This window comes from Uranotaenia lowii, chromosome 2, assembly GCF_029784155.1.
Source record: "Uranotaenia lowii strain MFRU-FL chromosome 2, ASM2978415v1, whole genome shotgun sequence".
NCBI classification, from domain to species: Eukaryota; Metazoa; Arthropoda; class Insecta; order Diptera; family Culicidae; genus Uranotaenia; species Uranotaenia lowii.
In genome coordinates this window covers 149404731-149429514 of record NC_073692.1, presented here as the reverse complement: position 1 = coordinate 149429514, position 24784 = coordinate 149404731, and the positions used below count along the sequence as shown (strand labels likewise).

Below are 24784 nucleotides of genomic sequence, written 5' to 3'. Positions count from 1 at the left end.
GAAAACTTTCTCTGTTTTGAATTTTGCTGCTGAGAAAAACAGACCCTTTATCACCGCAGCAAAGCCTACTCCTTTTAATCGCTCTTTATAAAAATTATTAATTCATTTTCAAAACTGAGTTAGGATTTTAGTTTTTAAAATTTAAGACTTATTTTGAATACTTGTCTGGACCTGGATGACTGAATTTAGCTCTGGTACTGTTTTTTTTCTAACTCTTTATTGTTGAATTTTGCCTAATTTTTGTTTCTATTTTATCTTTTCACAGTTTCTGGTTTGAATTCTGGAGTCATGTTCTATATTCCAATATTGATTTCGAAGAATAAAAACAAATCCTTATTGTTCTTTTAATTTTGTCGACTTTTCAAATTCTATTTTATTAATTTGTAATTCGAATCAATCTTTCGAAGGTGATTGGGATTCGGCTCTTCAATTCTGAATTTTGTATAACAAGACTGATATTAATTTATGGTTTTATTATAGATTTTGAATCTTTATTAGGGAAAATTTTCATTACATTTTCGGGATTTTAACTGGGATTTTCTTATTTTAATTTTGAATTTTTAATGCTGGAGCCACTTGCTTTTTTAAATTCTTATTCTGTACATTCATTTGAGGCTTGAATTTTTGTTAACTAGAATATTTTTATATAGTATATTTTTATATAGTTTATTTTTAAAGGAGAATTTTGATTTTAATTTTGACTTCGAATTTTTCCACTAAAAATTATTGTGGCAATGAATCTTTAATCAAGATTGATCTCTCGGGTATCTGCAGCAAAAAATAGCTTGTTTAAAAAATAAACTATTTTTTTCTAAAATTCTACAAATATCTTTCATTTAAATGAAAAAAAAACATTGCGACCCCGAGCCCCCGAAGGATTAATCCGGCCCTGGTATAAGGGTTATGATTCCAGTTATTCTAGTAATTCTTTCGGTGGAACCAAAGAACTATTCTGATAACCGTTGAACAGGCTTATCCAATCATTTTTATTGGTTTCGAAATGAATCGAATAAATTTCGTACAATATTCCGTCTGACCAAGGCCTGACTGATTTTTGTCGAATTTCTGAAACTCGAACTCCACTGGAAATAAACAACTTAAAAAATGCTGTTTTTTAGGCAATTTCATATCTATATTAAAAACACGTAAAAATAATGAAACGAAAATTTTCTTAAATTTAATTTTTGCTTGCCTCGACTTTAATCTATATATATAAAAAGCAATTTCTGTATGTTTGTTTGTTTGTTTGTTTGTTTGTTTGTTTGTTTGTTTGTTTGTCCTCTATAGACTCAGCCGTCTTAAGAGCTAGAGAGCTGAAATTTGGCATGGATGTTCATTAGGACCAGGAAGGATGAAAAATGTTTTCAGATTTTTGGAAGACCCCTTCTGAAGGGGGTCGTCTATACAAGACAAATATTGTTTTCGCGATATTGACGTTATTTTTCGTCGGATTGTGTTGAAAATTTGCACATGAGTGTTTTGATAGACGAGCAATCGATTTCAGGTGTCAAATTTTGTGTAAGGGGACAGCCAAAGGGTCGTCCATATTAACTGTTCGCTGTTTTTGCGATATTGACGTTATTATACATCGTATTCAGATGAAAATTGGTACATGATAGTTTTGAGTGACGTGCAATCGATTGAAGGTATCAAATTTATTGTAAGGGGTCGGCAAAAGGGGTCGTCCATATTAAATTTTCAGTATCTTAGTGATATTGTCGTTTTTATACATCGGATTGGGATGAAAATTTGCACATAGGAGTTATTAGGGACAAATAACTGATTTCACTTATCCAAACTAAGATCAGGGGTCGGCCAAAGGGGTCGTCCATGTTAACTATTCACTGTTGATGCGATATTTTCGTTATTATACATCGGATTCAGACGAAAACTGGTACACGAGAGTTTTGAGGGATGAGCAATGGATTTTAGGTATTCAATTCAGTTTAAGGGGCCGGCAAAGGGGGACGTCCATATAAACCTTTCAATATTTTTGCAATATCGTCGTTATTATACATCGTATTGGGATGAAAATTTGCTCACGGTAGTTTTCAGGGACGGACAATCGATCTCAGATGTCAAATATTTTGCCAGGGGTTGACGGAAGGGGTCGTCCATATAAATTATTTTTTTCACTTTTTTAAGCAATATTGACGTTATTATAAAATGGATTGCTTTGAAAATTTGCACACGGGAGTTTTGAGGGAAGGGCAATCGATTTCAGATATCAAAGTTTATATAAGAGCCCCCGGGGTTAGCTTTTTGGCAATAATTGCGTTGTTATGCAGTGATTTAGTCGAAATTTATACACGTGGTTTGTGATTCCTGATTTCATATTTAGTTACAGACGACAGACAAAGTGATCGTCCAATATTTTTGCAATTATTACTTAACAATGAATCTGGAAAATGCTTGGCAATTGACTTTCATACAAACTGTTTATAACATATTCCAAGTTGAAAGCGAAACGGAGTTCGTATGGGATCAGCTAGTCTATATATATATAAAAAGCAATTTCTGTGGGTTTGTTTGTTTGTTTGTTTGTTTGTTTGTCCTCTATAGACTCAGCCGTCTTAAGAGCTAGAGAGCTAAAATTTGGCATGTATGTTCATTAGGACCAGGAATGATGAAAAATGTTTTCGGATTTTCGGATGACCCCTTCTGAAGGGGGTCGTCCATACAAGACAAATATTGTTTTCGCGATATTTACGTTATTGTTTGTCGGATTGTGATGAAAATTTGCACATGAGGGTTTTGAGAGATGACTAATCGATTCCAGGCATTGCATTTTGGGTCAGGGGTCGGCAAAAGGGGTCGTCCATATAGACTGTTTATTGTTTTTGCGATATTAGCGTTATTATACATCAGATTGAGATGAAACTTTGCACATACACGCAGAAAAAAGATTTTTTATTTCAAAGGAAAGTGCCGCAAAAACAAAGGATTTTTTCCTTCGATTTTGGGATAAATAAAAATTCCATTGGTTCAAGGACATTTTCCTTTGTTTCAAAGAATTTTTCTTTTGAAAAATCTTTGAGTCAAAATCTTAATGCTTTGAAACAAAAAACAGTTTCATTTGATGCAAAGTTGTTTTCGTTTGCTACAATGTAATTTAGATTTAGGTTTAAAAGGATTGGTTCATTGAAATATTTTCCTTTTATTCCAATTGGAAAAAATATTTTCTGTTGTTCAGATGTTCCAATTAGGAATTTTGAACAATAAAAAGAAACAATTTACATCTTAAATTCATTTTTATTACAAACTTAACACAAACACTGGTTCACTATAATGGAATTAACCGGTCCTAAATTTTGGCCTGAGGGCATTCTTCTTGGACCGCTCAATAAACTTCCGGAAGCAACTCCGGTCATCCAACTGGTGATTGCCGCTGAAGATCGGCCCGAAGATAATCAGACCGCTGGATTTTGAGCGGAATCAGCCGTGGTCCTGTAACAATGCAAAAGTTTATATAAAATCTTAAATATTCACTTTTTGACTAATGGATTAACACGCACTTACCATGGTATGCATTCCTCATCCTGAATCCTCCTAAATAGCTATCTCTGATTCACTAGTTTTGATTTTTAACACGACCGGCGAAACTTAATTCGAAATTCGGTACTTGCTCAATCCAAATTATCTTCAAAGTTTGAAGTTTTAACTTAAAGAAATTATTCCTTTCTGTTGAAAACATTTTTCTTTGGTTGAAAGAAAATTTACTTTGTTTTAAAAGACATATGCAATTGAAAAAATGTCTTTTGAATCAAAGAATTTGTTTAAAATCAAATTCCAAAATTATTCGGTTCAAAAAATTTATTCTTTCTTTCAAAAATTATTCATTTGAATCAGAACGAGAATTCATTGATTCAAAGAAAACAGGAGTTTGATTAAAAAAAACTGAGTGTTTTGAATCAAAGTCAGTTTTGTTTTGTTTCAAAATCCAAGTTTTCTCTGCGTGTAGTAGTTTTGAATGACGAGCAATCAATTCGAGATGCTTAATGCGGAGTCAGGGGTCGTCCAAAGGGGTCGTCCATATTAACTTCCAATATCTTAGTGATATTGACGTTCTCATACATCGGATTGGGGTGGAAATTTGCACATAGGAGTTATTAGGGACAAACAATAGATTTCACTTATCCAAATTATAGTCAGGGGTCGGCGAAAGGGGTCGTCCATATTAACAATTCACTGTTAATGCGATATTGTAGTTATAATTCAACGAATTCAAATGAAAATTGGCACATGAGAGTTTTGAGGGACGGGTAATCGATTACAGGTATTCAATTCAGTGTAAAGGGTCGGCAAAGGGGGTCGTCCTTATTAACCTTTCCATATTTTTGCAATATCGTCGTTATTATACATAAGATTGGGATGAAAATTTGCACACGGTAGTTTTCAGGGACGGGCAATCGATTTCAGATGTCAAATGTTTTGCCACGGGTCGACGAAAGTGGTCGCCCACATTGATTAAATTTCCATTGTTTTTGGCAATATTGATGTTATTATGCTATGGATTGCTTAGAAAATTTGCACACTGGAGTTTTGAGGGAAGGGTAATCGATTTCAGAAATCAAAGATTGTATAAGAGGTCACCTCAAAGGGTTTATTTTTTGGCAATAATTGCGTCGTTATGCATCGATCGAGTCGAATTTTATACACGGGGAATTTGGCCACGGTCAATTGATTCATGATTTCAAATTAAGTAGCAAACGTCAGAAAAGTGATCATCTAATATTTTTGCGATTATTACTAAACAATGTATTCGGAAGTGCAACTGGAAGATGCTTGGCAATTAAATTACATACAAACTGTTTATAACATATTCCAAGTTTAAAGCGAAACGGAGTTCGTATGGGATCAGCTAGTCGCTTTATAAAAAACGCGGAAAGATAAGCTTGAACTTATTTCTAGATCTGTAAATCCTTTAAGTAAAACTTCACTTAATTTTTTGAATAAAAATTGTCTATACATTAGTTTTTTCCAAGTAAATCGACCATCAAATTACTCTTTTTATGTCACAAAAAGTGTCTTGTAGGCAAGCCACTTCAATTATCACTCTTTTTTTCTCAACTCGTTGTTCTCAACTAATGAACAACTTAAACTGGAAAGTTACGCCAAAACTAAAGAGCAAGATAAGCAAAACTCGTTGTCAAGCAACACCCCCAACCCAAAACAGAAAGTACCCCCATCAAACCCACTTAAAATGGCTGCTTCCGATGAATAGAAAACCGAATGACGCTTTTAGCGTTTAATTACCAGGATACAAAAGGCGAAAATCTAACACCCGAGCGAGAACAAGGATCTTCGAAAGCGTTTTTAACGTTGTTGTTTCCTCCTCGTTTTTTTTTATTTCCTATGTTTTTGCTCCACGTCAGCTGTTACGGGAACAACCTTAATGGCGCGGTTGAGGGTGGATGTTATTTTCTCCCTTGATGCTGCTATCAAGTTGCCAACCTAGACAGAGGGGATAGAGAAAATATCGAGAGACACCACGTGTCTTGTCTGGCTGGCTCCGAAGCGGTGCCAAAAAATGTCGACTGCAATTAGTGCACTTCCGCAGATGACCGGATGCGCTGCCTCAGTAGAAAGTCACACAGTAAAGAGACACCGGGCTTTTTCTGCAAGTCTACAGCTTTTTTGTTAAGGTATAGGATACAAGATTTGGACGAAAGATTTTTTTATATCTTCACAACGTATAGTTTGTTGGATTATCTTTGAGAAACAAAAATCGTTCAACAAGAAATGTTTTCAATGATATGTTTATTTTCAAGCTTATCTGAAACATGACACTCGAAAACAAATTTCCTGCAATATTAAACCTTTTTTATGAACTGAATCTCAACATATGGCCAGCAACAAGGACACAGAAGAAGGAAAAAAGAATCATGGTCAACATATGGCTCTCGCAATTGGTGTTGTTTTTCGAAAACGTCACGTTTTCGCTAATGTTTTCACTTAGCCGTTTGTTGCTTCTTTTTGCCAGTGTATTTGTACCAGTCTCTCAAGTATGACTCGGATGTTGTTGAATGTATTTGGACAGTCAAGTGGGTGTAGTAATTATTTTCCGTAATGATGTTTGCGAGTCTGCTTTTGTAGCCTTTGCCAGCCAACCAGCCAGCCAGCCAAAAGGGATAAAGTTAGTCCTTGAGGATGGAACGGATACTTCTATTAAATTCATGAGAACCATAGCAATATCAACGCCGTCATTGCAAACGGGACAAATTGTTATTGTCCAGCGCCCATTTCACACAGCGAAAGTCGAGTAATAAATCATTATTTGCCGCCGGTAAACACCAGAAGCCACGCTCGATGTTCTGACTACTTAGGTGGAACTTCCAGTACCCTTCCTACACCTTCCATTGACAGGACAGGGATCCATTAAAGGGCTAAGCCGGGACTAATCCTGCTAATTGCTTTACCGAGCCGTCGACTTTAAAGCTCGGCTTGGACTGAACTTGGGTGGGTGGGAAGTTTTCTTCTTAACACAAAGGTGTTTTCCGGGTGATGTTATGGTTGTGCCATGCTTCATGATGCATCATCTTCAACTGAACTGAAGGACAGTGGATGCTAATGGCTTCCGGCATACATTGGTAGCAAGACACTACTGCACTGTCCTTCGGGTATAATTAAAACAATTTCATCGGTTGCAATTATAAGTACCTGTTTTTTTAATTGAATCATTTATTTGAAGGAAGTTTGCTCAAATTAGAATCATAGACTTTATATAAAGTAAAAAAATTCATAACATTAGTGCTGCATTGCTTCAAATATTTTTCGCATTTTTTTTAAATTATTTGAATTTTTTTTAACAAAATCTATGAGTATATACATTACACTTAAAACCCGGGAAGTGGCCAAGATAGTCAATTTCAATTTTTGGTACATACCGCAGACATTGAAACAGACCAGATTTTCTATTTTCAACCTATGAAAGTCATATAACCTAATCAATAAAAGGAATACGGTTGCCAATGCTTCCTAATGGACGACAAATCAAACTATAAAGCTGGGCATCAAGCAGATCTCAGATATAAAGAATTTTGTTTATCTGTCTCGCCTGAGTGTACTCTAGAAATGAGATGAAGGATATGCAGAAAAAAAATCAAATTTAATAAAAAATAAAATTAAAAAAAAGTTGGAAAGGTTGTATATTAGACACAACCATAAGATTTACGTAGAATTACGACATCTTTTTTCTATCGATTTTACGAAAATTTGATTAACGTTTTATTTCAAATTTGTCATTATTGAATAATATTGTCTTTCATATAAAATTTTCGAAAGTTTGTATAAACGAGAACTCAAAGGTTCAACAATAAGTAAATTATTAGTTATTCAATACTGATGTTATGAAATCGTTTTGGTACATCTTTGTACCTGAAAATAATCACATTTTCGTAGATGACGGAAAGAATTAAAGAAACATAAGCTATCAAAGAACGAAAGAACATAAGCCGTAAATGTCATGAATTTTTCGAAAAAGATACAACGGCTCACCGACAGGACTTGAACCTGCAGTCTCCGCTTCGGTACAACGGCGCGTTAGCCAATTCCACCACGGTGAACATGATGAAACCGGCGAACCCGAGCAATCGAGCTCTGCCGATCAACTGCTGGACCTTCTATCGAAAACACAATGTATATCCCGCATGTGATCTTTCCCGCTATTGATATCTCTTGTTTCTCTAACCCCACCCATCGACTCGGGATTTAAGCCGAGCGAGCACATGGTCGATTGCTTCGGGTTTGCCGCAACTTACGGTCAGATGTAGAAGCAAATCAGTGCTGCTCAAGGTTCCGAGCAGACCAGTTACACAGGGAGGTGTTGCTCTGTTGAAATCAATACTGATGTTATGAAATCGTTTTGGTACATCTTTGTACCTGAAAATAATCACATTTTCGTAGACCCGAAGCAATCGACCATGTGCTCGCTCGGCTTAAATCCCGAGTCGATGGGTGGGGTTAGAGAAACAAGAGATATCAATAGCGGGAAAGATCACATGCGGGATATACATTGTGTTTTCGATAGAAGGTCCAGCAGTTGATCGGCAGAGCTCGATTGCTCGGGTTCGCCGGTTTCATCATGTTCACCGTGGTGGAATTGGCTAACGCGCCGTTGTACCGAAGCGGAGACTGCAGGTTCAAGTCCTGTCGGTGAGCCGTTGTATCTTTTTCGAAAAATTCGTGACATTTACGGCTTATGTTCTTTCGTTCTTTGATAGCTTATGTTTCTTTAATTCTTTCCGTCATCTACGAAAATATTAGTTATTCTTATTCTGGTTTACGCAAATGTGAACCAGCCTGTGGCTGAAAACCTATCAAATAAAGACATAAAAAATCTGGTTCATTTATTTTTTTGATGCTATCGCAAGTGGCGTTTGTAGTCAACCTTAACCCATTAACATTGCAATATGTTAACCAAATAGTCACAAGCTCTAGCGTGACCCCCCTAAGCATTGTTATACTATCGCAAAATTGATAAAGCCAACCTGAGTAGAAATTGCATGTGTTAAGTTCAAAAGTTGCTGGGCAACTAATCGAATTCGCTCAAATTTTTATTTTATATGTCGAAAATATTGGAGCGTACCCAAAATAAAGGTATAGCGCAAAGCAGAATACCGAAAAAAGGACGAACACACGTGATGCAGAATATCGACGAACAAAAGCTTGCTTTGATCAGTTGGTTTTTCTCCCGGCTCAATCTGCCGGCCAAAAGTTGGGGATCACCTCTTAAAAACATGGAAACACACTTATCAAAACATATTTGTTAAACGTTGTGCTAATAAATTGTCTTGTACTTGAAATTATCAAAATAACTACTTAAGTTACAGACCAAAAATTTGGGATCATAACGCAGTATGATGTATTGGAAAAAAGTTTGAGTCTTCAAAAATATGCAATTTTATTACTTCTGTATCTCTGTTATCAAACAACGTATCGCTAATCTAATAAGCTTATTTGAAAGTTCATGAGTTGTACTTTGTTTGAGTCATGCTTCATGAAAACTTCAACTATAGGTTGATTATTTTCCAATAATTTTTACAAAAAATGTGACTGTTAGAAAAATCCCTTGAAATAGGTTTTGAACAAAACTTACGAGGTGCTGAGGATCTGTTTGCCTTAAAATATACTTTTTGCTCATGATCTTTTGAATGATAACAAAAGATGTGAAATATTTGTCAATTGGCTGAGATATTACTGAACAAAATTTTCATGTTTTGGAAGGGAGATCCCTAACTTTTGGTCGGCAGTGCACGAACGTATACCGGATATAATGAACCAAAATTGTCATGAAAATATTTGAAAAAATATTCAATGCAATGCTTAAAATCTCAATTTGTAGTCCAGAGAAGGACTCTTTTTTGGTTGTTGTTGGGCAGACGAACTGGCTTAGGAGCAGCAGCAGCAGCTTTCGTAGCCGCATTGGCTGCTTGCCCTCAGACAGTCAGACAGCGAGTCTCATGCGCAATCAACTGAATTATGCTTCTTGCAGCTTTTCATTTCACCTTTTTTCTGCTGACTTAGCTGGGGCTTCGGAGGGAGCTTTCGGTTGCTCGGCGTTTGTTGAGTGAGCGGCAGCTATAGAGCCGGGACTGTAGACACGAACGACAGCATCACCGAAATTTTTCTACGAATGAAGCTCGGCAGTTATATTTATAACTTTCCAAGCTCATATTCCTATATGCACTTCATTGATATTGGTGAACCAACACACAGCCGTAACAAAACATTGTTCGGAAAAGATGTCCGTCAAAGAGGCGTTTTTCGTGACGCGAGATCCGTTCGCGAATTTCCACTTGCACCCCTATAGTGTTGCCGTAAGACGTAATTCTACGTCAAAATAGTTGTGTTCGGCAACACTGAAGATAAATAAAATAAAATAAATTTCGATGGCAACGTTTGTTATTTTGGCAACCCTTGGCAAAACAAACAAAACAAGGACAGTTATTGATGTATTCTTGTAAGTGGTAGACGTGTCTAAGTGAATCTCTGAATTGAGATTCATAAGAATCGAAAAATAACGACAATGGCGTGGTAGTTAGGATAAGGAAAAAGAGTGCAGGTTGTCAACGCTGTTGCTACGAAAAAAAAAATTTGTTGATCCGGCCTCTCGTAGAAAGACAGATTGGCACAGGGAGCGCAGATTTTAAAAGCTGCTGCTGATTGTTTTGATTTGGTCATCCGGTGGAAAAATACGGAATTGGCTTAGGAAGCGCAGATTTTTAAGGCTGCCGCTGCTGACTGTTTGTTTTGGTTTGGTTTTCCGGCGGAAAAACGGAATTGACTAAGAAGGCTGCTGCCAGCTGATTGCTTATTATGATTTGACCTTCCGGGCGATAAAGACGGATTGGCTTTAGAAGCGCAAATTTTAGGGCTTTTGCTGCTGATTGTTTGTGTTGATTTGGCCTTCCGGTGAAAAAAAAATAGGAACTGGCTTAGGAAGCGTAGATTTTTAAGGCTACTGTTGTTGATTTTTTAAATTGATTTGGCCTTCCGGTGGAAAAGACGGAATTGGCTCATGAAGCGCGGTTTAAGGCAACTCCTGCTGATTTTTGTTATGATTTGGCCGTCCGGTGAAAAAGACGGATTTGGCCTAGGAAGCGCAGATTTTCAAGGCTGCTGATTTTTTATTTTGATTGGGCCTTCCGGTGGAAAAAGACGCAATGACTTTGGAAGCGCAGATTTTTAAGACTGTTGCTGCTGATTGTTTGTTTTGGTTTGGCTTTCCGGTGGAAAACAACGATATGAATTTGGAAGCGCAGATTTCCAGGCAGCTGCTGCTGATTGTTTGTGTTGATGTTGCCTTCCGGTGGAAAAAAAAATAGGAAGTGGCTTAGGAAGCGTAGATTTTTAAGGCTACTGTTGTTGATTTTTTATATTGATTTGGCCTTCCGGTGGAAAGGACGGAATTGGCTTATGAAGCGCGGATTTTTAAGGCAACTCCTGTTGATTGTTTGTTATGATTTGGCCGTCCGGAGAAAAAGACGGAATGGATTCGGAAGCGCAGATTACCAGGCAACTTCTGCTGATTTTTTACTCTGATTTGGCCTTCCGGTGGAAAAAGACGGAAAGGCTTTGGAAGCGCAGATTTTTAAGGCTCCTGCAGCTGAATGTTTATTTCGATTTGGTTGTCCAGTTAATAAAGTCGGAATTGGCTTAGGAAGCGCAAATGTAAGGCTGCTGCGGCTGATTGTTTGTTTTGGTTTGGTTTCCGATGGCTGCTGCAGCTGATTGTTTATTATGATTTGGTCTTCCGGGGGATAAAGGCGGATTGGCTTTAGAAGCGCAGATATTTAGGACTGTTGTTGCTGATTGTTCGTTTTGATTTGGCCTTTCGGTGGAAAAGGACGGAATTGGCTTTGGAAGCGCAGATTTTTAAGGTTGCTGCTGCTGATGTTTTATTTTGATTTGGCCTTTCGGTGGAAAAGGGCGAAATTGGCATAGGAAGCGCACATTTTTAAGGCTGCGGATTGTTTGTTTTGATTTGGCATTCCGGTGGAAAAAGACGGAATTTTCTTAAGAAGCGCAGGTTTTTAAGGCAGTTTTTGCTGATTGCTTGCTTTGATTTAGCCTTCCGTTGGATAAAGAAGAATAAGCTGAGGATGTGCAGATTTTTAAGGCTGCTGCTGCTGATTGTTTGTGTTCATTTAGCCTTCCAGTGGAAAACGACGCTGAAAACGACGAAATTGGCCTAGGAAGTGCAGATTTTTAAGGCAGCTTCGGCTGATTGTTTGTTTTGATTTTGCCTTCTGGTTGGGAAGGCTGTTTCTGAGAATACTTTCGAATTATTCCGGCTCTCGAAAACCGAGGCAAAGTGACAAGAAAAGCACAATTTAGGAAAGCTGTTGCTAAGAAAGATTTCGGATTGTTCCAGCTCAGGTAAACAAAAACAGAGTGACAGGAAAAGCACAGATTGGGAAGACTTTGGTGAAGAATATTTTCGGATTGGATGAAGAATAGCAAAAATTCAAAAAAAAATTAAGATTTTTCAATCTTTGCTGAGAATGGAATGTAGAATTCAGATGAGGGATATTTGAAAAATAAAATTTTGTATTTGTGAATAACAAAAGTCAGTAGATAAGTTATTATTTTTAGAAAAGAGTTGAAAAGGAATGTAGAGAAGAGCATATGCAGAAAATAAACGAAATTTTGTAAAAAATAAAATAAAATTATAGTTGTATTCGGCAACAGTGAAGATAGATTAAATAAAATAAATTTCTATGGCAACGTTAGCTTTTTTAGCAACAAAAAAAAGTCAGTCATTGATCAATTATTGTGAGTGACAGACGTGTCTGAGTGAATCTTTGAATTGAGATTCACAAGAAACGTAAACTCACGACATATTTCTATTAACTGTAACTAACTAACTGTAGACAGATCAAGCCAAATAATCATTCTAAATAGTGGAAATTGATGAAGACCAAAATCCGCTTCCTCATACTATTGTATAAAGTGAAGCGCATAGACCTGATTTGTTTTTTTTTTTATGTCTTTTTTATCATTTATTGTATAAAAAGAATTAGTTCATCTCGTCAGCTCTTACAGTGATTGACAGTTTAAATTGTTGAGTAACTGTATTCGAAGAAAATTCATGAGATACTTGTTATGAAAAAAATCTGAAAAATTTATTCAAACTAGGGTCAGTTGCCCTACTTTGGATCCTTTAAGCGATGGTTTTTATAAAGCCTTGTTTTTTTTAATAAACGGAAGGGAGTTTAATGCAAGTTCAAATGAGATTTTTGCAATTAGGTTTTGACGTTATAAGAAGTTTAACGAACAATCAGAATTTTCATCTTTGAACCTACTGTTCCTGTTTTGATACTGGACAGGTACCTATTTTTGGACCTAAATCTAAAACTCCTACAAAAAGTTTATGTTCCGCTTTACTTAAAATCAACAAGTTAATGAATATTTAGTTTGATTCAATGATTATCATGAAACATTATTTCAGTAGTAAACAATATTTTAAAAACACTATCAATTCCTGTTATGAATATCTTGAACATTTTCACTCCCAGTCAGCAATAGCAGCAGCACAATAATTATTACTTTTTGTGTCTTTTGGTAGTTTATTTGCATAAAGCTAACAAAAAATTTAAAAAAGGCTCAAAATAGATTCTAAATTATGTTTTAAAAAGAATCCGTGCCTTAATTGGTTGGTTAGTGTAGGAAAAAGATAGCGGCTCGAAGGACCACAAAATTTTCGGGGGAATCGTCTACCAAATCACTTAACCGGTTCGGAACGTTTGCGGGAATTCGTGGATGTGGTAACCGAACTTCACTTTGAGTTTCAACTCAATTAAAGACAACTCGCGACGGACTGTTTTCGAATGGTATTTATTCGGCGGAGGTTTAATTTCAACTGTGCTGCTGCTGGCTGCTTCAGTCAGCTGTTTTTGGCAAAACATACACTAATACCGACGCAACGGCAGAACTGTCAAGCCGTGCGATGTTTTTTGCTGGGGGTGTTCAAGCATTTTAGTGATTTTAATTTGTCGATATTTCTGCTATCTTTTTCCTACATATGCCGCCCGCCTTGAAATCTCATTTCAATGCATCTCGCTTACTCTAACGGTATATAAAACTAGTATGGTTTGTTTTGATAAGTGTTTCTTCGTGAAAACGGTACTTCTAAACTAGACTGAACTTATACAAACTAAAGATTTCTTCTGAACTGTTTTTGCCAATCTGGTGTGTGATACAATTCTACAGTATGTTCTTTCACGTGAATGAGATGTCCATTGGTGTGTGATGATTCTCGTTAGTTGCTGCCCATGAGCTAGATGTAGAGGTGTGGAGGAACTCGGTTTGCCGTGGTATAGGTGATCGAAAAAACGTAAACATTGTGTGTATTACACTGATGACGTCATAACATCATCGGGGCTGCACTGCGTAATACAGTTTACTAGAAAAGTTGTCAAATTAACATGATTAAAGTACTATAATACTAAAAATAGTGAACGCTCGTATAAAAGGTGAAACATATATCCTTGTTGAGTGAATTTCCCATCTCAAAATGAGTATTGAATGGCTTTTTTCAGCGTGATTCGGTTGTTACAGAACGCGTTTTTTTTTTACCGTGGATTGTTCCCTCGTCGTGGAATAACCATCTTAGAAGATATTGTTATCGAGGGCGATGACTTCAACTGATCCCCAAGTTTGCATTTCTCTGTAGAAATTCTTCGACTACTTGCTTCCGGTTCCTCACTTTAGCTCTGATGGATCGAGCAGACTCAGTTGGAGGGCAACGAACGGATGGCAAAGCTGAGAGAAAAAACGAAACATAAAGAATATTGCGATAATGGCCTAAGTTAGAAATACTTACCAGATTTTATAAGAACCCTCCTTGCGTTTTCCATATAAACATTGACCAACTCCGTCAATTCGAAATGCTGGGAGCACACGTATATGCCGGATCCATCCTTACGGCCACAGAACGCGAGCCATTTTTTGCGTACCGCGGGTTCCTTCGGTAGCTGATGAAAACTCACTGCTCTATTTTGCTTCTTAGCATTGACCTGCGAAATTTCGCAGGATTTTATTCAGCACTTGTCATTTTTTTTCATTTAAAAAATTTTATTTAAATCAAAAACTCTTCCGTAATTGCAACCCAAACAACTGTTATGACGTCATTGATGCGAATCAGACCGCATTGCATGCACACCAGTCTGAAGATACTGATGTATTTGTGACAGCATCAAAATATCTCCGCACCTTATGTAAAGCTCATGGAGTTGCTGCATGTTCAGGATCAGCTGATGGGAACGATGTGTACTGCAACCTGCATTGCCGATACGGTTACCAGAGGTGTGAAACTGAATTCACTCGAGTAAATTGATGATACTGATTGTTGAAAATTCTTCTGTTTTAGGTTGCGAAGAATGACCACGACTGTTGTTGCTCTGTTGCTGATGGATTTAACGTTGTAAATGAGCCCGATGAACCTCGTTTGACTGAACATGGAACTGCGTTGATGTTTATGCTGTTCTGCGATGCGATGCCATGTGTGATACGACTCGATGACGTGAAGATTGGTAACAGGATGACCTGGTAAGACGAAGTGCGCTTTTTAAACCGTTTTATTTTTAATTTGACAGAAAACTTGCCTGGTGCGGAGGCCAGCGGGCCTCCGCGGACTCCTCAGACGCTTCGTTTCCTGCCTTGCTGGTGTGTTCAACGGTTTGGTGTCGATGTGCGAGGTCTTCAGCCCGAGCTGCGCGTGATAATGCTGGCCAAGCCTGCCGGACGCTGCTCTGCTTGGACGAGAAGGTTGATTGGTACCTCTCAACCTTATTTTGCGATAGGCGCACTGCATCTGATGGAGGACAACCCTTATGCCGAACGTGCACACTATTGTGCTGGCGCTTAACGCCTCTGTAGGTGAAACCTTATGTTTCTTTCTGACACAGCCTTCACGTGAAACGTGCACCTTGTAGTGCTGGCGCTTAACGCCTCTGTTAGTGAAACCATGTGTTTCATTCTGACGTAAATTTTCTGACACAGTACTCAAACGACATATATCTGACAAAATCACATGCTTCATGCTTTTAAATCGGGCATAATTATTGTACATTCAATTAGGTCTTAATTGAATTTTGATTGGCAAACTGTATACTTTCAAGACTTCAAATACAAACTCAAAACTGACAAAATCTAACTCTGTTGTTCTTTCTCCGAGGTGACATTATTGTCACGAATTGGTAAGATGCATATCTTCGAAATGCCTCGTTGATAACTTCCAGATTGCGTTCGAACAGTTACAACTCTGACATTACCATCTGACCCAGGGTGAATTTCTGACACTCTTCCGATTGCCCATTGTAATGGCGGTAAATTGTCCTCTTTAAGAACTACCATCGTTCCGACCTTGATGTTATCTCGCTGTTTTGACCATTTCGTTCTGTTATGCAGATCAGACAAGTATTGAGTTGACCATCTTTTCCAAATTTGTTGGGCTGTTTTTTCCATTCTGTGCAATACATTTAAACGATTGTCTGGTACATCTTCCCAGTTCTGTTCTGGGGGAGCAGTGAGCGATTTTTGAACCAAAAAATGACCAGGAGTAAGCACTTCGAAATCGTTTGGATCGTTACTACACGGAGTGAGCGGACGTGAATTTAGAACTGCCTCAATTTGTACAACGACAGTCTGCAGTTCTTCTAGACCCAACGTGCGTGTACCAATAGTGCGCTTCAAAAGTGATTTGAACGACTTCACGGCTGACTCCCAAAGTCCACCAAAATTGGGTGATCGAGCTGGGATAAACTTAAATTCTATCCCCTGGTTTGCTGAGTGCTTTACAACCGATTCTTGGAAACTATTCTCGCTGAATAACTTGGAAAATTTCTGCCGTTATCACACATAATCAAACTTGGCGTGCTTCTTCGGCCACAAAACCGTTTGAAAGTGGCAAGAAACCCATCTGTTGACAAATCTGACGCAACTTCAAGATGCACAGCTTTCGTAACCAGACACACATAAATGGCTACAAATACCTTCACCGGGCGACATCGACGTTGGGGATAATTGACAAGGAATGGGCCGCAGTAATCTACTCCCACACGTTGAAAAACTGGGTTTTGAGTCACTCTTTCCGGGGGTAAATCAGCCATAAGCTGTTCTTGAATTTTGGGTCTAGCACGAAAACAACGTACGCAATTATGGATTACTGACCGAGCCAAACTGCCTGCATGAATTGGCCAAAACTTTTGACGAACTGTTGCGATCAACAGCTGCTGTCCAGCGTGAAACAACTTCTCATGGTAATACGACATGACTGATCTGGTAAGCGGATGTTTATAGTCCAATATAAACGGATGTTTTCTCGTTTCAGAGATTGCTGCATTCTCTAATCGACCACCGACACAAATTATTCCATTTATCATGCGTGGATTGAGAGACAGCAACTTTGAACTGACTGAAATCTGACGGTTATTCGACAAATCTGCATATTCTTTCGGAAAACTTTCTTTTTGGGACAATCTGACTAAGCACTGAAGGGCTTCTTCTAACTCTGATGCTGACAAATATCCGACTTTTCTGTTACTGTTGTTACACCTTTGCGCATTGAAGCGAAATCGCAAAAAGTACGCGGTCAACCGAATTGAATCTACAAGTGAGGCTCTGAATTCAAATATCTCATTGGTTGTCAAAGAATCAGCGACGGCAGTGACAGCTCCTCTCTCTTCGAGCATGGAACTGGGTATTTCTGGGCAAACTTGTTGAGGTTGAGGCCAATGCGATTCCTCCAATCGTAACCAACTGGGACCATGAAACCAAAGAGACTGATACTGTAACTGAGCGGGGGTCATTCCTCGCGATATGATATCTGCTGGGTTTTCTGTGCCTGCGACATGACTCCACACGCCCGACCGTGTAATGTGCTGGATTTCAGACACACGATTTGCCACAAAATTAGTCCATCTTGACGGTGAAGATGCTAGCCAACATTTAACTATCATCGAATCTGTCCAGAAAAAAGATTTGAAAGAAGACAGCTCCGTGCCTTTCACGAGCTTCTCAAACAGGTGAGCAAGCAGTAATGCAGACGATAACTCTAACCTTGGAATTGACTGACGTTTCTTCTTTTTCTGGAGATTCTCTAGAGGGGCAACTCGTGATTTTGAGGTCATCAAGTGAACAACAGTTTCTCCCGATTCTGACACAGTTCTGACATAAATACAGGCCCCATAGGCCTTCTCTGACGCATCACAAAATCCATGTATTTGTAATGAACTGACATTTTTACTGACACCCACCCATCGTGGTACTGACACATTATCTAACCCAATCAAATTTCTTCTGTATTCATCCCAAGCGCTCTTTAAATCTTCGGTAAGCTCATCATCCCATCCGCATTGAAGTTTCCAAAGTTCTTGAACGAAAATTTTTGCCTGAATAATCACAGGACCGACTAATCCCAATGGATCAAATAACTTGGAAACATCTGACAAAATTGACCATTTCGTAATGGGTGCTGAACTCTTCCAACTAGGGGTACTAAACCGAAAAACATCTGACTCTGGTTCCCATAACAATCCCAAAGTTTTCACCGGTGAGCTTGATGAATCAAGCTCCAAAACCGAACGTTCATCTCGAAGATTTTCAGGGATTTCTAAGAGTATTTCTGAGCTGTTCGAAACGTATTTTCGCAAAGACATACCTGCTGAGTCCATTAACTCTGACATTTCTTTGACTAACTGTACACCTTCTTCGATACTGTCAACTCCAGCAAGCATATCATCGACGTAGAAACAACGACTCAAAATCTTCGACGCTAAGGGATGAGTTTTAGAACCCTGATCGGCTAGGACTTGCAAACACTTTGTTGCCAAGTAAGGCGCTGACGCTGTTCCGTAAGTTACTGTTAACAACTCGTAAGTGCGAAGGGGTTGATCGGTGGAGTCTCGCCAAAGAATTCTCTGCAATTTTTGGTCTGATTTCTGAACTTGGATCATACGGTACATTTTGGCAATATCTGCCACAATCGCAAACTGACACAATCTGAATCGCAATACAATATCGATCAGCTCATCTTGTACAACCGGGCCAACCATAAGCGCATCATTTAAAGAAACTCCTGTCGACGACTTACAGGAAGCGTCGAAAACCACCCGTAACTTTGTCGTGGTGCTTTCGGGCTTAAGAACAGCGTGATGCGGCAAATAGTAGCAAACTTCATTTAACTGACATGAGCTGACGATAACTTCTGACATATGACCAAGACTCTGATATTCATGAATAAATTCAGAATACAACCTTTTCAGCTCAGAATCCATTGACAATCGTTTCTCCAAACTCAAAAACCGTTTCGTGGCGATAACTTTAGAATCTCCAATCCGATTCAAAAAACCTTCTTTTTTAGGCAAAGTTACAACAAACCTTCCTGACTCATCTCTGACAGTAGTATTCTTAAAAATCTCTTCACAAGCTGACTCTTCAATCGACTGAACGCTGCGAACATGACATGTTTCGAGCTCCCAAAAACGTGTAAGCTGATCTTGAATATCACCGACTGAACAAACATAAACTTCTGACTGAGAAACTGAATTTTGATTATTGGGCAATCTACCAGACACAATCCAACCAAAAATTGTATTCTGTAATGTGGGTCCGTTCTCTAACGGCTTCATTCTTCCATCTGACAGTAAATCCATATAAAATTCGGCTCCAATTATAACATCAATTGGACCAGACTCATAAAACCCAGGATCTGCTAAACAGGCCGAACTCGGCAGCGTAAGGATCGAAGGATCAAAAGCAGCAGTAGGTAGATCAACTGTCAACCTTGGCAGTACAAAAAATTGCATCCATTCTTTAAACTGTGAAATTCTGGGGGATCTGGAACCAACTTCTGCAGAAACTAACTTCGTAGAAACCATTTGAGAGGAGCCGATGCCTTGCACCGACAAAAACGTTGGAGTTTCATGAAACTTAAGCCGTCGAGAGAATTCACGTGTCATCAAACAATGCTGAGAACACGAATCTAGCAGCGCACGTGCCAGAAGTGTATTTCCAAAACGATCCTTGACACGGATCATCGCCGTGGACAGTAAAATATTACGAGACGGTGTAAACGGAAGTGCTACGTAATTCTGACTTGTGGTGGCTTGTGCGTTGTCTGGATTTGTGTTTGTGTTGTGTGAGTGGGTTTGTGCATGCTGTGTAGTGGTGTGCGCATGCTGTATTGGTCTTGAGTTGTGTTGTTGCTGTTGATTTATTGGCTGCGGTTGCGATTGAAACGGTATTTGTTGCGCCGAACGCGTTTGACTCTGCTGTCGGTATTGCGCCGAAAACTGCGGCTGTGGAACGGAGGATCTAGAATGTAACATACTGTGGTGCTTCTGCTGACAATGATGGCAAGAACCTCGTTCACAATTTCGGTAGAAGTGGCCTGGCATCAAACAATTCCGACACAACTTGTTGCGAATGGCAGCATCCATTCGCTCGGGAACCTTCATCCGTTGAAATTTGCCACACTGGAACGGTGAGTGCCATGGATCTGCACAGAACGGACAACGTGAAACTGATCTGATGGTTGTATTACAAACTGCTGATCTCGTCTGACGGGCTTCGGATGGTGGATTTCTTGCAGAGGTGATTGATTGGAGAACAGAGCAATGACCTTGCAGGAACAGTAGCAGCTCTTCGTACGTTGGGACCTCCTTAGACCCGTAATGCGTCTCCCATTGGCGCAATGTTGCAGAATCTAGCCTAGAACACAACATGTAGACTAATATTGTGCTCCAAGACTCCGTTGGCTCTCCGATTTTCTGCAACATCATCAAGTTTTTCTCGAACTCGCTGATGAGGAAGTTCAGACCGTCGTAATTCTCCTTTTTAAGCGGTTCGAGGGCGAAAAGAGCGTCGAGATGAGCCTTCACAATCAGCTTCTTATTTTCATAACGAACTTGCAAAGTTTTCCAGGCGACGTCGTAGTTTGCCTCTGAAAGCTCAATGTTGTTGATTTCCTTAAGTGCATCACCCTGTAGAGAGGAACGAAGGTATGTAAACTTATCCATTGACGTCAGATGCTCGTTGTCATGGATAAGGCTTCGAAAGGAATCCCGGAATGTAATCCACTCTCTTATTTTTCCACTGAAGGACGACAAACGTATCTCTGGCAGCTTTACTCTTGAAGTATTCCCTGACGCAGACTGACTCTGACTGTTGCTGGTTGTGTTCACACCTAAGGCATCCTTATCACCTTGGAGTCTAAGGAGGTCACCTCGGATGGCGAAGTATCGGTCATCGAATTGCTGTAGAACCTTGTCGTTTTCCTCTTCACGTTGCTTGGCAATCTCTCCTTTGACTTCGCTGTCAGCATCTTTCTGTTCTTTCTCATCCGCTTCATCCAGCAAAAGTTCAATTTTGCTCCGTATTTCAAAAAACTCACTGTACACAGTATCAATCACATGCAATCTCGAACTTAATTGACACCGATCACTATCAATCTGATAGGTTTGGATGAATCTATCCGTACCATCAAAAATGACATATAACTGCCGTTCACGTTTTAGCAAAGCCTTCAGCGTACTTTTAGACATTGCTACACTTTTAAATATCTGACACTGCACCAAATATGTTACACTGTACTAATTTTTCACTGACCGAATAATCAACTCGACGTTCCACAGTACCGCGACGAAAAACTGACAACTGGCAACCCTATTGACAGCAGCGAGGGGGAGGCAACCGATAGAGAACAGCAAAGTGAAATTATGCGGCGAAATCCTAGACCAATAACAGCGTACAAGGCTCACACCACATGCAACAAACCAAGACTTACTCACATGCAAAATCTTTATTTTTTTCTACTCAGGTAGGCCACATGCATCAAGCCACCAATCGTACACTTTACCAAACTCGTTTGATTAAAAACTTCTCCTGATCCGTTGTTAACAGCTGATCCAATTAATCACTCCAAACCATACAGCATTTATATGCAGCAGCAACCGCGATGGCGTTTCAGCGTCGTCTCTCCTGGGGCAGCGATGGCGAATACGGCGTCGAAAATGGTTCACACAATCCGTGAACAATAGCGCTTTCGATCCAACAATCGGCAATCCACGGGGCTTCCACAAATGTCCTTAATTCGGCTTCGAAGGACCAAAATGTTCTTACATGAACTTTGCACCGGTTCGGACACTTAGAAACTCGCGGATTCGAAATAAAACACTAAATTACTTCGATTTAGATTCGCGGCGGTTTATTATTGCGGAGGGTTTTGATTCGACGGTGGTTTAATTTGGACTGTGTTGCTGCTTGCTGCTGCTGTTTCAGTCAGCTGTTTTCGGCAACATAAACTAATACCAACGCAACTGCAGAACTGTCACGCCGTGCGATGTTTTTCGCTGGGGGTGCTCAAGCATTTTAACTTGTCGATATTTTCGCTATCTTTCTCTAACAGTTAGTATGGATACAAAACTTTTGGTGCAATCAGGTCTAAGTATGGAACAGTATGGTTGAAAATGTCCTATTTTCTTTTATTTGAGGAAAAATAGGTAGTATAGTCCAAATTCTTCACAGTAAAAGTGGTTTCTCTTTATCACTTGTGTGGGATATGAGAAAAGGAATAATGTCAAATGTAAAGTCAAACAATGCAACTGGCATCACTATTTGCCAGCATTGTAAGATCTGTCACGATTGATATATTTCTCGCTCTTATCCTCTCCTTCTCTCCAGCGGGGCTGGCAACATCAGTTCGTTCGTCGGTCGTGCGCCAGAACAGTCGCAAGCTTCTGCCAAGCTGCGAACGACAGAAGATACCTTGATCGGCCAAGCGGGAATACAGATTGTCGGTTCTCCACTAGACTCCGCAACGAGCCCCACATTTTGGCGACCGTGACAGGACAAGAAAATTACAGTTTGATTCCCCTTATCGTGAAAGTGAAAAAAATTTAATGTGAGTGTAAGACGCCAACGACGGGTTTTGAGAAAATGGCGGTCGGCAATATGAAAAAAAACTGCAAGTGACGAAACGATCCGTGGAGTGCGAGATTTTTGATAACTCTTGTTTAAGTTCGGCGGATACCGACTTAGGCTAGAGCAATCCGGCGGATACCGAGATATAAATTTACATAGTTCGGCGGATACCGACTATGGATAAAAAAAACCGGCGGATACCGGGATATAAATTCCCATAGCTCGGCGGATACCGGCTATGGATCGAAAACCGGCGGATACCGGTATACAAATTTACATAGTTCGGCGGATACCGACTATGTATCAAAACCGGCGGATACCGGTATTCAAATTCTCATAGTCCGGCGGATTCCGGCTATGGATAGAAAACCGGCGGATACCAGGATATAAATTCCCATAGTTCGGCGGATACCGACTATGGATTGAAGAAGCAACCGGCGGATACCGGTGAATGATACTTTTGGAAAAAACCACCGCATACCTTTGAATGAAAATAAATAGTACTGTGAATGGAAATTGAAAAAACTCCAATGATGCTGTGGAAATAGGATAAGGATAAAAATAATAATAAAAAGATCAAGAATAGTACAAAATATGCTAGTCAGCGGATACTGACTACGGATTTGAAACTTTTCAGACGGATACTGGATGACTTGTTGAAAAGCTAATCTCAGCTTAAATTCGGGGGATGCCGGACAAAAGATTCAGTTCTTGTTATACAAAAATAAAATGATTTTGAGTAAGAACTGGTTGTTAACAATATCGGAAATTGATTAAAATGGCTATTAACACCGATCGTTTTGGCAGATATCGGATTTAAGTGGATTGGAAACTCAAGGTGATCTTTGATTGTTTTTAATGTTCAAGATTGTGATTGATGGATTATTCAGAGAAATAAATGAGGATTTTTTTTTTGGAGTCTCATCAAAGCAAATACTGTTCCATCTCGTCCGTCGAGAAATATCGAATGATGAGTGAAATAGAGATGTATAAGAAATTGTTTGATTGAATTTTTTTATTGGACAACGATTCAATTTGAAAGATCAATGTCAGAAGTCGAGAAAAATACAAAAATAAATCAATTGACCTGAATCGCGTCGTTCTAGAAATCCAGTTTTGATGAAGCACTTAAAAATTGAGTATTGTGTTCCAAGCTATGTAGACAAAATTTAGACGATGAATTTTTAAATGATAAAATTGGCGCTATGATGATGGAGTCTAAAATCGGAGATTGAAATCTGAGTTGAAAAAAAGGGAAACATGAGTTTTATGTAAGCGTTTTAAAAAAAAAATAATAATAATAATAAAAATTATTTTTATGAATTCGAGTACGAAGTGCATGCCATATATCCGAAGCATGAGATTCACCCAGTGCCTGGAATTTGAAATCTGGTTTTGAGATGAAATTCTTACGTTTGAATTTTCCATTCATTGTTTTTTCAATCTCCCAGCTAAATCTGAATCAAGTGTTTTAAATTTCAGTCGTCTTGGAGATTGTAAAGCGTAGTTCTGGGGCATGAATAAGATGCGGAAAAAAATGAAGTTTCAATTTAAAAAAAATCATGAAGTATCAACTGTTATGCAAGCAGGTCTGGTGCAAACCTGGTCTTCAAATACTTTCACTCATATCACGAGAAGAGCAGAAGAGTGGGCGAAACAGAGTTTATGATGAACGAAACCACATTTCTCGACTACCAATATATTTCAAATTGGCCTACATCACTTCACAATTCATAACATGATCAATCAAATTTTCGATAATGTTTCAAGTGCCGACTCACATACCACAACGTGTTTGGATGGTGCTGATGGAAAGTTTCCGAGGTATGAAAATATCATATTGTTTAATAGAAAGTTACAATTCTCAAATGTTTCGAAAATTGGGTTTTAAATTAAATAATCTTATTTCTGACAAACGAATGTTGATGCTCGAACTGCTCACAAATCTGTGTGAAAAGGGGAAAAATATGCTCCCCAGGAGATAAAAATTGTTCATCGATTTTCTCTGGCGCAAGATATATCATTTGCATCAGAACGGGATATCTTAATACATGTAAAACGAGTTTCCTCCTTGCTGAACCAGTGCTGAGATATAAATTGCAAAACTGCTGAAGGATTGTGAAATTTTTCCTTTTATTGTAGTAGTGCGCCGTTACCATTTTCAAAACCTCTTGTATTATCAAATCGTACAAACCGCTGCTGCTGGAAACGTTGACATACTTGGGAAAATATTAGGTCGGAAAAGCCACTTTGCACCGGAAACCGGAAGGCAAATTTGAAATTCAAATCCATCGCTGCTTAGCGCACCCACGACGACGAGGAACAGACGAAAGGCTCCATCTTGTCTTGGTTTGATCCT

The 24784-nt window shown here is 38.9% G+C and overlaps 2 protein-coding genes across 3 annotated transcripts in view; one reads left to right on the top strand and one right to left on the bottom strand.

Annotated features, from left to right (window-relative positions):
• LOC129743960 (ubiquitin-conjugating enzyme E2Q-like protein CG4502) overlaps positions 1-24784 on the top strand; it is a 496854-nt gene that overhangs the window by 282269 nt on the left and 189801 nt on the right. The gene's annotated exons all lie outside the window — the stretch shown is intronic.
• LOC129741960 (uncharacterized) lies at positions 14869-21047 on the bottom strand. Its single transcript, XM_055733794.1, has 3 exons — positions 18164-21047; positions 15108-15316; positions 14869-15048 (listed from the first exon to the last, which is right to left on the bottom strand). The coding sequence occupies exons 1-3, from the start codon at positions 21045-21047 to the stop codon at positions 14869-14871; spliced, it is 3273 nt and encodes a 1090-aa protein (XP_055589769.1).

What these genes read in the sequence shown, in the direction of transcription:
- LOC129741960 (XM_055733794.1), bottom strand. Translation starts at nt 21,047, where the DNA reads ATGTCTAAAAGTACGCTGAAGGCTTTGCTAAAACGTGAACGGCAGTTA. An exon ending in AGAGTTAATGGACTCAGCAG is followed by an intron (nt 15,317 to 18,163) that starts GTATGTCTTTGC and finishes GTCCTCCATCAG; the next exon opens with ATGCAGTGCGCCTATCGCAA. An exon ending in CCCGCTGGCCTCCGCACCAG is followed by an intron (nt 15,049 to 15,107) that starts GCAAGTTTTCTG and finishes TCGTCTTACCAG; the next exon opens with GTCATCCTGTTACCAATCTT.